The sequence below is a fragment of the Python bivittatus genome, unplaced genomic scaffold (assembly GCF_059951505.1).
Source record: "Python bivittatus isolate LINGU-HERP-01145 unplaced genomic scaffold, Pbiv_v1 ctg000330_np1212, whole genome shotgun sequence".
Taxonomy (NCBI): Eukaryota; Metazoa; Chordata; class Lepidosauria; order Squamata; family Pythonidae; genus Python; species Python bivittatus.
The window spans coordinates 48,365,970-48,380,995 of record NW_028277058.1 but is presented as its reverse complement, the minus strand read 5'-3'; the positions used below and the strand labels follow the sequence as shown (position 1 = coordinate 48,380,995).

At 41.2% G+C, this 15,026-nt stretch overlaps 2 protein-coding genes and 1 long non-coding RNA gene across 9 annotated transcripts in view; 1 reads left to right on the top strand and 2 right to left on the bottom strand.

Annotated features, from left to right (window-relative positions):
* The window catches only part of WASHC1 (WASH complex subunit 1), a 50,113-nt gene extending 35,301 nt beyond the window's left edge, over positions 1-14,812 (top strand). For all 4 annotated transcript variants that reach the window (XM_088141216.1, XM_088141217.1, XM_088141219.1 and 1 more), the window contains exons 3-11: positions 1,205-1,316; positions 2,015-2,161; positions 4,836-4,972; positions 6,265-6,400; positions 6,722-6,926; positions 8,759-8,914; positions 9,930-10,088; positions 11,115-11,183; positions 12,588-14,812. In XM_088141216.1, coding sequence (XP_087997342.1) covers positions 1,205-1,316; positions 2,015-2,161; positions 4,836-4,972; positions 6,265-6,400; positions 6,722-6,926; positions 8,759-8,914; positions 9,930-10,088; positions 11,115-11,183; positions 12,588-12,739 — 1,273 coding nt within the window. In that variant the 3' untranslated portion in view covers positions 12,740-14,812. The remainder of the gene's footprint in view (positions 1-1,204; positions 1,317-2,014; positions 2,162-4,835; positions 4,973-6,264; positions 6,401-6,721; positions 6,927-8,758; positions 8,915-9,929; positions 10,089-11,114; positions 11,184-12,587) is intronic.
* On the bottom strand, positions 8,241-11,733 carry LOC148215971 (uncharacterized). The gene is made up of 3 exons (XR_015796270.1): positions 11,038-11,733; positions 9,842-10,054; positions 8,241-8,361 (listed from the first exon to the last, which is right to left on the bottom strand). It is a non-coding gene; the product is annotated as an uncharacterized LOC148215971 (long non-coding RNA).
* Positions 14,791-15,026, bottom strand: part of DDX11 (DEAD/H-box helicase 11) — a 34,088-nt gene continuing 33,852 nt past the window's right edge. For all 4 annotated transcript variants that reach the window (XM_088141213.1, XM_007425092.4, XM_088141214.1 and 1 more), the window contains one exon: positions 14,791-14,967. In XM_088141213.1, the coding sequence (XP_087997339.1) occupies positions 14,923-14,967 (45 nt within the window). In that variant the 3' untranslated portion in view covers positions 14,791-14,922. The remainder of the gene's footprint in view (positions 14,968-15,026) is intronic.

Here is a 15,026-nt window from a genome sequence, read left to right as displayed (position 1 = left end):
TTGCTTTATACAGATGTTTACATATTGCCCTACTTTTAAAACCTAAAGTCTTTTACAATAGTGTAGCAGTAAAATGAAACATTAATCCACATCAGTACCAAAAAAGTTCTCATGGTAGCCCAGATCCAGCTTTGCACCCAAGACTCACTGGAACACAGTGGTTTTAACCACCTTACGAAGGGAAAATGAGTGGCCAAGGCATTCTACTAAGCAGGGCTGTTACCAAGAAGACATGCCTCTGATCCCCACTCCTTTCATTTCATGAGGAGTGGGGACCTGCTGCAGTTCCTCTTGGGATGAGCATATAAGAAGGGCTGAGTCAGGGCAGTAGAGATGTTCCTATAAATGCAGTGGTCCAAACCATGTGGGACACAGATTAAAACCAACACCTTAAATTGGACCCAGAGCTTACGGGCAGCAACCAAAATGCTGACATGATGCTACTCAGCCAACCCCTCCCTGCTTGAAGCCAGGTTGCTGCATTTGCACCAGCTGTAGCTTCTGAATCATTGTTAAGAGTAGCCTCATCGACACCGTGTTACAGGAGGTTCACTGAAAGGTAAGGAAGGCTTGGGAAGGGCTTCTTGCTTCAAGATTTTGTGGACCTGATAAGAAATTCAAAAGGATGAAGTTGGGAAGAAGACAACATAATGCAGAAGACATGGTTTATTGCAAAAGGAAGCAGTTCTTTAGCCCAGACCATATTTGCTTCTGACTTACAAACTGAATCAGTTTCTTCCTCCTTTCCATCAAACCTGAACACCTATTCCTGAGTTCTTTTTGTCCCGTAGTAGTACTTGCTGTGATGACTGTCTATCCCAAACATGAAGCAGTGTGGGAATCCAAACTGGTTGAGAGTGAAAAACAGTTGCTTAAGATCCAAGTTGACCCTATGTGGCAGACAGATGTAAAGTAATAACATAGCTTATCCTAACCTGGTGTCCTCAATATGTGTGGGGCTACATGGATTCCTTTTATTACTACTACTATAATTACTACTATTTCTATTTGATGGGCTTGTTGGCAAAATTATGACGATCTTTGCCTTGGTTGGTCATATTAGGGGGAAAGGAGTTGGTAGTGTTTTAATGATAGCTATTTTATTGGAAATACATTATTTCACTTAATCTGTATACCAACCAGTGAACAGTTTCTTGTTGCCCATTCGTTAAATGTTGCTGCAAACTGATTGATTGATTCTTAGGATCTCCCAACAAGTGGAAGCCAGCCGGGCACAGCTGCGAGCAATCGATGAGCGGGTCACCCTTGCTCAGGCCAAAATCGAGAAGATAAAGGGCAGCAAGAAGGCTATTAAGGTTTGGATGCCAATTGCAATGGTTCTTTTGAATGGTGTTGCTTGCATTCATCTGTGATTAAAGTCCAAGCTACCATGCCGTTCACAATTGCCTGAATGGGCATTTTAAAAAATGCAAATACAAAATGGTAGCAGTAATAATTGGTATCTTGATGATTAGAGAAGGAAGGTGCTCTAACCTGTTGCCTTCTGTAACAGTCATGATCTGGTTTGGGGATGGGGTGATAAGCCTGTTTATTTGCACTCTTTTCTTATATTCTAGAGCAGCAGTATTTTTTTTAAATGCTTAAAGTGTTCCAAGCATCTAGATACTACTTACACCAGCAAATATCTGAAGTGTTAAGCCAGAACTTGGCTTGCCCAGTGCAGTTAACGAATTGGTAGTAAGCTGAGATGGAACTTGGAACTGAATCCTGCTACTCCAGCATGATAATTGTCCCCAGTTGTAAATCCTCCATGCTAATACTACGTTTATAGGTTTGCATTTGTCATATATCAGAGAGTCTTGTAAAGTAGATTATTTTATAAGTAAGGAATTAAACTCTGAGATACTTTATTCGTACTTCATTCCTCCTTCTGTATTAACACACTCATCCTGTATTTTTCTCTTTCTGTTAAAAACCTCCATAGTGTCTTGATTGTGTGCTGGCAACCTTCTGTCCAGGTTTCAGTTCTGTCTTTCTACAATTTTCCTCCTAGGTGTTTTCCAGCTCTAAATACCCTGCACCAGAGCGGCTGCAAGAATATGCTTCTATTTTCTCTGGTGCTCAGGATCCAGAGGCACAGAAACAACCAAGGCACAAGATTCAGAGCAAGCACAGAGCATTGGATGAGAAATCCTTGCAGGTAAGGATGGTAGGGTGGACGTCAGAGGACACATGGTCACATTTCTCTACTCAAGGGGCTTCTCTTTGCTGTGGACTTTTGTTAGCGTCAGACAGTGTCACAATTGCCTGAGGAGGTGCCAGGGCAGCAAAGGTATTGCATGGAATAGAAAGATGCCTTCTTTATGTAAGAAATCTGTTTGGACTGTGCTGCAGCCCCTGAAGGATTCCGTAAAAATACTAAAAAATGAGTCCCTAGCAATGAGTTTGCATTTTTATGCCTGGATTCAGTCATAGACTGCAGTAGGGTATAAGTCAAATAAATAAATAATATTTTTTTTGTATATTGTACCCATGAACAGTCTCTGTGTTCACTGATTGTATCATTGAGAGGTGTGGGATAAAATTCCATCTTAGAATTATGTTTTCTGACCTAGTCAATGTCTATATGAGTGGAGAATGGAGTGATGGGGAAGCTCCCATTTCCCTTGGCTATTGCCTGCTCTTTCCTGTCTCTAGTCTAGAAGTTTTCAGGCTCTATTTTTAGAAAACCTAGGATTCCTTAGAAATTTATTAATGAGTGTATGAAATGTTTTGGGAAATTTTGGAACATTCAGTTTTTCCTCCAGACCTTGCTAATCTAGTCATTCTTGGGGTGGTCGAGCAGTTTTCCAGAAATAAATATTCCAGAGCAGGAAGTTGTTTGTGATCCATGTTTTGTACATTTCTAGTTATTGGGGGCTCTGAATTAGTGCCTCCTTTTTGCATAATCTTTATTCAAGAGACTAAACCTCCACCAATAAAATTGTAGCTCCTGGATTGGAGACTCTACGCATAAGCCCTGAATGCATTCTTTTGAGCACATGAGTTAAAATTAAGCTGGCAGTTTTTCCCATTTTTAGGAGTCCCTTGTGGCTACATAGGACAACCAACAACAAAGAATAGGAGCAACCCACAGAGATTTTTGTTTTCTTTTCAAAACTCTGCTAGCCAGAGAAATGTGCCTTCCCCAAGAGAATTTAGTTTATGACGTTGACTTCTTGGGATATAGCTTATACGGACCTCTGGATCCTAATGGAAATGGAAAAGCTGTCTTACCAGTCAGGGGCCAATGAAGCTGCTTCTGGCTCATGCTGTTGTTTTCTTTCTCAAAAACCCCCAAATAAAAGTACTGTTGAATAATTCAGCGCTTTAAATTTTTCTGTAGTTTAACGGAAGCCAAGTCAGTCACCGTAAAAGTGGCATGAATATTTCAGGCTAGCCCCAGAACTCACAGTGAGTTAATGTGCAGGATATGTAGACAGCTTTATAGTCCATCAAAAATAGCTTCTCCCTCCTTTTGCTAGTTGAAACCTGACCTCCTACATGTTGATCAAATATACTGTCCTTCTGTCTCAAATCAAGATGTAAAAGAACACAGCCACACATTCCCCTACAACAGTGTTTCTCAACCCTGGCAACTTTAAGATGTGTAGACTTTGACTTCCAGAACTCCCAACATGGGAATCGAAGTCTACATATCTTAAAGCTGCTAAGGTTGAGAAACACTGCCCAAGAAGCAGATCTGGGCATTTTATTCCCATCTGCAGTGGAGAAAAATCAGCTAGGGTAAATTTTTCCTTCATTGAAAAATCTGCTGAAAATACACATGTGGAAATGTGTTTGGCTACTGAAAGTTGTATGCTGTACAATGCAGCAGTTAATTATCTTTAACGGGAGAGTGTACATTAGAAAAAAATGCATTTTTAAGGCCTGCATCAGAAAAATTTAACTGAAAAAATTAATGGTGGGGGATTTGCAGTTTTTTAAAGACTGTTGGCAATTTCTGTTTCCATATATTAGGATAAAATAAATAAAAGCATCCTCTGTAAGCTGCAGGCTGTTAAAAGCAGTTACTACATTTTCTGTGTCTTTTTTAACCCACAGGAAAGTATCCATCTGACTGGATGACTCCTATTAATATAACAAGAACACAAAACACTTTGAAAGTTGTCTTCGTGAAAATAGTCAATTTCTTGTGAATATACTAAGATTTGTCTTATTATATCATTCATTTATTCATCCTGGTATTGTTTACATTTGGCGGTGATTCTCTAGGACCTCAGGCTTCCTAAAACGCCCAGTTCAGGCTAGACAGAGAATGTATGGGTTGTGAGGTAAGGCCAAGCAACCCATCTGGAAAAGGGAATACAGCAATTGGATATTTTGTAGTAAGGAGCAAACGCTGGATCGCAGCAAACTGATTTCAGGTAGCTAATTGGAACTGGAACTGCAACAGCAGAAATTAATTGCCTGAATTCTAACCTACATTTCAGGTTGGACTGACTGATAAAGAGATGCATGTCCTGCTTTTTCTACCCCATCCCTCTCATTTAATAAGTTTGATATTGCAATGAAGCCATAATGGAAATGGAAAAGCTGGCTTACTAGACAAGGGCCAATGAAGCTGCTTCTGGCTCACACACTTGTTTTGTTACACAAAAACATTTACAATGATTTTGTCACTAGACTGATTTTTTCCCCATCCCACACCAGTAGCAGGAAAGAGAGGCAGGAAAACCAGATGGGCACTGAAACAAACAGGGCTGTGTATCTGAGGGGCATAGGTGGCTTTAAGTTTTTCTAAATGCCTAATCTAAATAATCTACGTAAAGGACTGCTGGGGTCTTGACAGCTACGTTGCTTGAATTTTGTAGGAGAAGCTGAAGTACTTCCCAGTTTCAGTTACCACAAACGTCCATCATGAAGATGATGCAGAAGAAGGCCTTGGCAGTCTTCCCAGAAACATTAGTTCCCTCAGCTCCCTGTTGCTCTTCAATACCACCGAGAACCTGTAAGTGTTGCCTTGCAGTTGCTTCTCTGTGCCACGTTTCCTTTCTGGGATATCAGAAACTGCCAGTGGCCTTACTCTTCTCTCAACAGGGAAAGGGTTCTTATGGGAGTGGGAATCCACCAGCTGAATGTGACCACCACATCCTTTTGTGGTTCCCCAAGATGTCCTTGATTGTACTACCAAAAATTCAGCATTGATTTCTGTCAGTAAATTAAGCAAATAAAGTGCCTTAAGACTTCAGATGGGTTTAGTGGGCCTAAAATAAGGAATATCCTCAAGAACACCCCTCAGCTGATAAAACAGTAAGAAGGTCCTAGGAATGTGGTCCTGCCCATTTTCTTGATGCCACTGCTTGGTTTTATGTTAGTCCTGGGTGACCAAAAATAAAGGTTTGTTGCTGTTTTTTTAAAGCATCCCCCAGCTTCCTCTGCTTTGATTGTACCACTTAGAAGCCAAATTTCCAGTCCTCACCCTTATTTCTCAGCATAAGCCTTAAATCCTGTTGATTCTTCTCTGCTTTGTCCATCTTTTTCTCCATCCCCATTCCTCCTTTTTTTACTTCGCTTTCCTGTGAATATTTTGGTTATTATTAAGCAAAGTCATGCTTATAAAGCAATAGCTGTACACTAGGAAGTGATATGATCTTAGGTTGGAGAACAGTATAAAAGTCAGAACTGATGCAGGACTGATTAGATTAAGGAGGGGAAAACTGACAGGTTGATAAGTTTATTCCTGCTCTTGCAAATCCCTCTTTAATTTTGTAGTGTTCTCAAAGTATTGCTTTTGCCCCTTTCCCTCTGAGACTTTGTGATATAATTAATTAAATGTGAGCTAAATTTTAAGCTTGCGCCTCTGCTTTGGTCCCTTGGATAAACTATCAACTTCAGTTTTTCTTTATTAAAGTGCACATAACAGTCTCAAAACATGAGCTAAGTAAATGTAAAGAAAAAGCCTTACAGAACAAGTGGGAATATTTACTCCTTTAAGTGAGCTGTTGAGTCTGTCTCTGCAGGGTTTTTAAAATACTCTTAACTTCTCCCATCTTTTTTATGGTGAATAGCCCCTGATCAATTGGGGCAGGCCTGGGTTGGGACTGCCTCTTGTTTTGTGGGTAGAAATATCTGTGGGCAGAAAGTTGTTCCAGCATTGTCTATAACTTTAGAACCTGCAAAAAGGATGGTGAAACCCTGATAATGGAGGAAAAATAAATTTTCCCCACCTAAGTGTCTTTGCTTTGTTCTCTTTGTAGTAGACTGATGAGATTGTCTTGTCCTTCTCTTCTTCCTCCCCAGGTATAAGAAGTATGTCTTCCTTGATCCTTTGGCTGGTGCAGTAACCAAGACCCACGTGGCTCTTGAGACAGAAAGAGAAGAAAAGCTTTTTGATGCCCCCCTCTCTATCACCAAGAGGGGGCAACTTGATCAGCTGGTGAGCCACTTGGTAGTATGGAGAAGAGGACAAATTCCTATATCCCTCTCTTGCTAGATCCCCAAGAGATGGCAAAGGCATTCTGGCAAAACACATTTTTTCAGTAGCCCATATGATTTGCAATAGCCCTACTTTTGATTTCAAAGTAGGAGGATCCCCTGAGGATGCTGGGAATACAGGAAGGGTTCTAGCACACACATTTAAAACTTTTACAGAGTTTGTCATGCCATGATCTTTTTTTTTTTTTTTTACTTAGTTCTGGAAACAGAGGAACTCAGAAGGTGTTTTCTGTTTATTTCTAATTTTGTGCCTGCTTTTCAGGTGGCTGAAAATTACTTCTATGTACCAGACCTAGGGCAGGTACCCGAGATAAACGTGCCATCCTATCTGCCTGACTTGCCTGGCATTGCTGCAGACCTCATGTACAGTGCTGACCTTGGCCCTGGCATTGCACCTTCTGCTCCTGGGGCTGCTATACCTGAGCTGCCCACCTTCAGTACAGAACCCACAGAGATCTTCCGGCAAGGTACTGGATCCCCCTGAAGGGCACAACGGAAAATAAGCAGGGCAGGGTGGAGGCAAATGGGCACATGAGGCAGTTCTGCCCAGTTGCACAGATGCTATGTATGCACTGACTCTTGCCTTCATTCCATCTGGATGCTCTGGCAGCAGAGAGATGTTACTCCTCAAGGGGCCTCTGTAAGTCTTAATGAAACAGAATAACACCAACACTTATTGCCTGCCATTTACACCCAAAAGCAGTGTTTCACGTAATCAGTAAGAGTCCTTGTGCTTTTTACCTGATGTATATGTCATCTAGTGATGGGTGAATAACCAGAGCTGCCAGATTGGCAAACTACTAATCCATTTTAAGTAAGTATATATTACTTGGATTTCTGACGCTAGCTTAGAGAATAAGACCCAGGGTACCTCTCATGTTCATTTATGGTTCCTGTGAACATCTGCAAATAGTGGTATGGAGATGACTGTAATCCTTCTTGTTTTTAATGAGGCTTAGGAAGCAGTGAGATATATCTAGTTGGCAGACAATAAACCACCTGTAAGGCTATTTGCCTATAGAAGAGCCAAGTCATTTCCTTGGTTTTATGAGTGTGTCTATAGTGTGATGTTGCTGCCAGAAAAAGAAAACAGTTTCTAGTTGCATTAATAGTGGTTCAGTCGCCAAATCAAAGAAAGTAATACAGGCAGTCCCCAGTTTAAGAACAAGTTCTGTTCCCAAGGTCTGTCCTTAAATCAAATTTGTAAGCCAGAACAGTATTATTGTATAATACTGTAAAAGTAGTATTGTGTAATGAACTTGAACCATTGTGTATTTAACACAAATCATTGTGTATGTAACTCGAATTTTGCCACACCAGGCTCCATTCTTAACTATGGATCGTCCTTAAAATGGCCGTTGTTAACCCGGGGTCTACCTGTAATAGTTCCACTCTGGTATGGTTTGATCAGCTGGAACCTCGAATGCTGCGTTCAGAGCTCCGCACTTTCAGGATTCAAACTTTAACTAATTTGGAGAAAAGCAAACAGGTTCTAGGGCTGAAAACTAAGTCTCCCAAAAAGATTGAGATTGATTGTGCAAATAAAGGCAACTGAGTATCTGAAGGGGTGTCACACAGAAAAAAGTCACTATCATCCTACAATGATCTCAAAATTGCAGGAAGTTTTTTTAGTTTTTAGTTGAACACTTGGAAAATCTACCTAACAGTAAGAAGTAAGATTGACAGTGGAACCTGTTATTGAGGGAGACAGTTAACTGAATGTGTTCAAGCAGACGCTGGTCAGCCATCCAGTACAAATACTTTAATCTGGATTTCTGCATTGTGCATGGGGTTGGACTCAATAGCATAAAAGGCCCCTGAGTCTATTGTGTCGCTTTTTAGTTAGTTGGTTTTCTGCTCTTCCAAGGGTGTCAGTATACTGCAGTATTTCTGGTCTAGAGCCTATAGAATAAAAATCAAAGTGATTCAGAAGCTGTAGTAGTTCAATTATAGAATTCACTTAAGCAATAAACTGATTTACAATCCATGATGCCTAGAGTTATGCATCACGTTAAGGCAAATCAAACCAAACTTGTTATGGCTTAGCACAATGGGTAAGCTTCCTCAGGAGAGTGCTAATAAGTTCCTTGGTGACCACCACCCAGTGCTCCCATTCCATTTTCTGATGTTCAAAAGGGTGCATCTTCTCTAGAAACACAAAGGTGCAAATCTAAAGTATTGCTGTTTTGAGACTTGAGGAATTGAAACCTTAAAGCAGTTGAGCAGATAGCTGGAGATCAGCAGAGTATTTCCACTCTATTTGTGAATACTAATTTGTGTCCCTTCTCTATTTTTTCAGATCTTCAAGAGGGGGGGCCTCCACCCCCTCCCCCTCCCCCTCCTCCCCCTCCTCCCCCTGAAATTCCTGTTAGTGTCCCACCTCCCCCTCCTCTTCCACAAGCACCACCCCCTTCTGAATCTCAGATGAGAGAAGAGAGAAGCAATACGCCATCTGGTAAGACTGGAGGACTAAAGCTGGGAAACCACTCACTTAATGTTACTATTGAGATAGCAGCCAGCTATTATGCACAATATATTTGTCCCAGAAAATAGAAGAACTAGCTGTGTGATTTTGTTCCATAGTTTTGCAGGAATTATTAAGGACAATTATTACATTTCAAATGTTCAAGAAGCTGCAGGTACCTGATTGATCTAGATAGCTATACTTACAATGATTCCATAAGATAACTCACTGTTATTCCTTTCCTGTTATATTGCAAATGGGAAAGACTGAAGCTGTGTGAAAGACTGAGATTCAAACCAATAGCTTTCTGATTCTTGGCTAATTCCTAATTAGCCAGCGCATTATACCAGGTTTTGTTAGTTTCAATGAAAGTCAGGTAGCATCACCTTCCTGGAAATAGCACTCAAAGGGTGGAGATTTCTGAAATACATCAGGGTCCATCTAGAGTAGCTTCTCTTTCTACATAGCCAGCTGGGGCTATCTAAGAAAACCACAAGGAGTATAGGCATCTCCTTATGTTTCCACCTGATGAGCTGGAGGCACATAAAGCATCTGAATATGAAGGTTCCATTTTGCTATCAAGGCTAATAAGCACAACTACAGCCTTCCCAAAACTTGTGCCTTCCAAATGTTGACTATCAGATCCTACTTCCCCAAGGAAGAATTGCTAATAACCTTTCTGGCTGGTAATTATGAAAGCTGGAGGTCCACAAAGACAGAGGACACTAACTTGGGGAACGTTGCAGTAAGTGAATTATCCTGAGTAGTGAACATTATATGTTGTGGTAGAAAATCCCATGAGACAGATTTCTCCAGAGCATGCATTAGAAACCAAATAAAGCACTCAAGAAAAAAAAAATGAGAAAATAAGACAATGGCTTAACGAAAGAATTAAATTTCAAGCTATAAAGCTCTTACTGCAAAACAGCAGATTTGGGGGGGAAGGCATCTTCTGTCTGTAGCCTTCAGCATCTAAGGGTATTGTAATGAAATTACTTTTCTACAGCTGCTGTTCAAGGAGCACCAAAGGAAGTTGTGAATCCATCAAGTGGCCGGGCCACTCTTCTGGAATCCATCCGCCAAGCTGGTGGCATTGGGAAGGCCAAGCTCCGTAGTGTCAAAGAGAGGAAACTAGAAAAGAAAAAGCAGAAGGAGAAGGAGCAAGGTACCATCTGTCCTTCCACCTTTTGCCATCTTTCTGTACTTAGATTTGACTGCATGCTCCACTGCATCAGGGTGAATCAAACATTGAAACATCTCTCAAACATCTGAGTGGTAGTTAATATAATGCTGTTATATCATATATTCAGAGGACACATATATTGTGACTGTGAGAATGCATTACTGTATGGCAGAGAAATCTGTGGCCTTCAGGAAGCAATTGTACCTCAACTCTCTTCAGTTCCTCCCACAGTCATAGATGATGGGTGCCATAGTCTTGACAATACCTGGAGTAGTGTTTCTCAATCTTGGCAACTTGAAGATGTGTGGACTTTAACTTCCAGAATTCCCCAGCCAGCATGGCTGGCTGGGGAATTCTGGGAGTTGAAGTCCACCTATATTAAAGTTGCTGAGGTTGAGAAAACCTGTTTCTGTTGTGACACCCAGCAGCACCACTGTACCTGGCACTGTTGTACCATTGGAGGCCAGGCTCCCTGTCTCAACTGAAAGGCTTAGGCAAGCTAAAAAGTTGCTAGGTTGCCCCCTCCATTTTCATAGACAATCCAATTTGATAATCCCTCCATATGGTAGTCTTCTCCAGTTTTTCCTCTGCCCATTAGAGAATAATATCGCAGCAAGATGGCAGTGATTGCTATCATGTTTGGTTATCAGTTTTTAAGAGAGCTTTGTTAAACTCAGAGAGGCTATGACGAAATCAATAGCACAGGCACCACATCCACCCTAATACTCCTTTGCAGGTCACGTTTACAAGCCTGTGTAAGGTGATTAAATCAGATGTAGTGATCATTTGGGCTAGAGGAGATGATGGGGAGATCCACCAGGGAACTATTTTATGAGAATGCCTATGACATTTTCTCCCAAATGCCTACTGCCCAAGTAGATTGGGATAACAGTCCTATGTGGTGATTTCATCCAAAACAGTCTTGGATTACCTGCCGATTCCTGATTTTCTCTCCATCTGTCGTCTTCTGCGTCTGATTGTGGATTTCTCTTTTTGTGTTTTCTCCAGTGGGAGCTACTGGGCAAGGCGGAGATCTGATGTCAGATCTCTTCAACAAATTGGTCCTCCGGCGCAAAGGTACAGAAGCTTGTTGTATTCTCCCCAGTGGTGCAGCAAAGACAAAGCTAAGAAGGTTTCCTATTAGTGGAAAACAAGGGTTTTTTTTCACCGTAACTGGGGTTCAAAGCCAAGTGATGTATTTCTTATGGGATTTTCCAATGCTTTTAAAATTAAAACAATCCGTGTATGAGACACAAAGGCAAGAACAGGATCAGGACAGAACAATTAAAACCGCTCTGAGCTCCACTGAAGAACAAGACGAAAAAGTTCCATTCACACAACACACTTAACTACTTACCGAATGAACCCATTTTCTGGGTTTGCCCATTTAAATCATTCACATTAAACAAGCTAATCATGTTGTATGGTTTATCTCTAGGTGTTTACTTGATCTGGTTAACCTGGCTATGGGAACACAGCCATAAAGCAGAAATAGCAGAAATTGATCAATTTTGCACAGAAAAAGCAGGAAGGTTTCACTATTGCATATAGGACTAAACCTATCATCTTCATTTTTTGCTAAGATCAAGCCATCTGGCAAAATAAACCTGCTCCAGGTTTTAGCCCAAGTGAGATGATGAGACGACTAGTGTGGGAAACTTGTGACTATCCAGATTTGGTTGAACTGTATGTCCCCAAATCCCTCATCTTTGGCCAGGCAGACTGGAGCCACTGGAATTAAAAAATTCTGCAATCAGGAGAGTCACAGGAATATTCTCTCCTTAAGCCTTTTCACAGGATTTGCAATAGGCTTGGGGTTTTTCTAGAAATGTCCACCACTTTGAATCCAAAGCCAGAAAGGTATTTCAGAGTAGATAAGGGCATGCATCTGCCACCCCTTCCTTAAAAAAAAAAGCAGCTTCCTGGGCTCACAGTTGCCCCATAACCCCAGGAAAGTATAAATTGGTTAAGCAGGCATTGACAAGATACAAGGTGTTTTGTGATGGATGTGCGCACACTCTTGGCACTCCCTTAATTTCAACTTATTTTCTGTACAGCTACCATACAAATCCAGGAAAAGATGCAGCTTCTTTAAGGAGGCATTGATCGGTGTGGCGTGTGCACCCCCACACTGAGTCTGGAACACTTTTTGAGCTTTGGATTCAAAGCATTACACTTAAGCTTCCCTCTGCATTTTAGGTGTAGGAGTGTCCTCCTTAGCAGCTTTTACATCTAACCTCATTTTTCTTTGCAATCTGCCATCTAATTTGGGGATGTGGATCTGCATTTCCAGCCTGCATTTGCTCTTTTGTGTTGGTGCAAAATGCTGAGTGAATAAGTTAAGAAATGTGTTTCTGTTTGTCTTGGTTTTCCTTGCGGGGCTGGTAGTTCCCCATCTTTGTCACTGAGATGTCAGGTCTGCACATTTGAGGAAGTGTAGATCTCCTGGCGCAACGTTCCATTTTGTCTTCTGTCCTGCAGGCATCTCGGGCAAAGGACCAGCGGCTGGTGGAGACAGCAACACACCCAATGTGCCAGCTGGTGCTTTTGGCCGCATCTCAGACACAATTCCACCCCTGCCACCTCCACAGCAGCCAGCTGGGGAAGAGGATGAGGATGACTGGGAGTCCTAGATGGCCCTTCAGAAGGAAACATATGGAAGTTTAATAGAGACGCATCTTGTTGTTTGACGTTTCCATCTTTTTGAGAATACTTAGCAGTGGATATTGCCACTTTGCCATCCACTCCAGAACAGCAACATGAACGATCTCTAATTACACACTCAGCAGAATCTGCCACCATGCAATTTGCATTCAAGGATGATGAGAAACGGTTTCCATCTTAGAAGAGCCTCCGTGGTTGAACCTGGCATGTGAAAACGTTTAGGCATTTGGCATCTGCAACAAGACTCAGCTTTGAAGTTGGGGAAGAACCTGAGCTTCAAAGGGTACCCAGCTACTGCTAAGAACAGCTTTTTTTCTCTCTCAACGCTCATATCCTTTCCAGCTCTGTAAAGAAGAGCATTTGCCTGTTCAGTGCAAATATTACATATAAACAAGCATTTATTCTACTATTTACCTTGAATGCCCTAAATGAAAAGCTAAAAGAAGCCTGACTGCTTTTGCATCCTTGTGCAATAGGAACCAATTTCAGTGGACAAAACTGGAATCAAGGGTGATGCATTATTAGCTTGCATACAGGAAAATGTATTAACCTCTTCCCAAAAGCATACTTTGCTTTACCTTTCTTGTCCTTGTCTTACTTTCAATTACCTGTTGTGAAAGGTAGTATTTCTTTGCAGCATCAGGGTGGAAACTCAAGTGTGTTAAGGCAATGCCACACAGTTCAGTTGCTCTAGGTATCTTTAAGCATCGGCGAACATGTTTCTCACAATATCCGCCTGAGCTACACTTCTGGGCCATGTGTGCGTGCTCGCTGAACAGTGTTATAAACCTCTCTGGTTTGAAAATGTCACCAGTAAGCTATGTGTAAGGGATGATGCTTTTCTTTCTATCTCTGTGCAAGTAAGCTAAAAAATAGTATAAAGCAAGTACTTAAAGAAGGAAAGGATTGGATAATGTAGCTGTGCAGCAATTCAAAGGTAAAAAGATGCTTTGAAACACTCACATAGCAACTGCCCACAATCTTTTCCCAGGATCATGCAGCTGCCTTTCGTTTGAAGCAGTGTTGCTCAACCTCGGTAAGTTTAAGATGTGTGGACTTCAACTCCTGGAACTCCCCAGTCCACACATCTTAAACTTGCTGAGGTTGAGAAATGCTGATTTGAAGAGTTGTAGACAGATCTGTCCCACAGTTTTTCACCCCCTTTTTGCCTTTGCATCTGAAATGCTGCACAGCCCTTTGGGGTGGAGTTTTTTTTTTTATCAGCTTTTGCTTATACAAGCTTTTTTTAAAAAGTGCTTTTTAGCAGTTCCTTTCCATCATCCACCCTCCCAAAGCTAACCTTGACCAAACACAACAGTAGACCTATGTTGTTCCCCTAAATCAGCAGCTTTTGCTTAAGGGTGGATAGCAAATTGAAGTTAAGCATTCCTTGGGTGAATGGATTAATGAAAGAGCAGTGCTTCAAAAGCTAAAGTGATCCCTGTGCCACTCAATATCCTGCCTAATACACCATAGCAGATATTATTTTCCTTTTACTTCGTAGTTGGCCCCATTTGATGCTGGCAGCACAGCATCGCTTCTCTAGTCTAAAAGAAAGGGAAAACAGATCTGTCAAGGTCCAGTAAAAAGGAGAACCTGGAGTCTGTAACTGATTATATCCCACACACAGATTTTAGCAACGATGACTGCTAGTGGTATAGAAAACATTTTGAATTTGAAATAGCTGTTTTGAGCGTGAAATGCTTTCAGAATGGTTAGAACAAGCTAATTTAAACTTGAAATAACCACTTCAAGCTCTGTTTCAATTTCAAAATGTTTGCACACCCCTGTTAACTACCTGAATAGTTGAACTCTGAATAGCATACATTATAACCTCAAAATAAAATCCAAGTGGCACTGATATTGCAAAATCAAGGGGCAGGGGGAACAATGTTATTGTCCTAATCTCTCCCATGGAAAATGCAATTCTACCATAAACAGAAGAAAGCGCCTCTTCTCCAACCCTAATCTCATGTATCACTTTGATATTATATGCTACACAAAGCATGCTGAGTTCAAAAAACTTCTTTAGTGACTGGAAGAAAAAACATACTCAAAATTAAAATCAGGCAATAAAAGTGTAATGCATTTAAATACACAGTAGACATTTTGGGTGGGTGGAGGCAGCAGCTTTGAGTAGATCTGTTATTCCTCACAAAGAGACAGACTTGGAATTTGATTTCTTCTCCCAGTGGAACTGCAAGATAGAAATTAGGAATTGCATGAGGCATGCAGTGATGAAAGTCAGTAGAGATA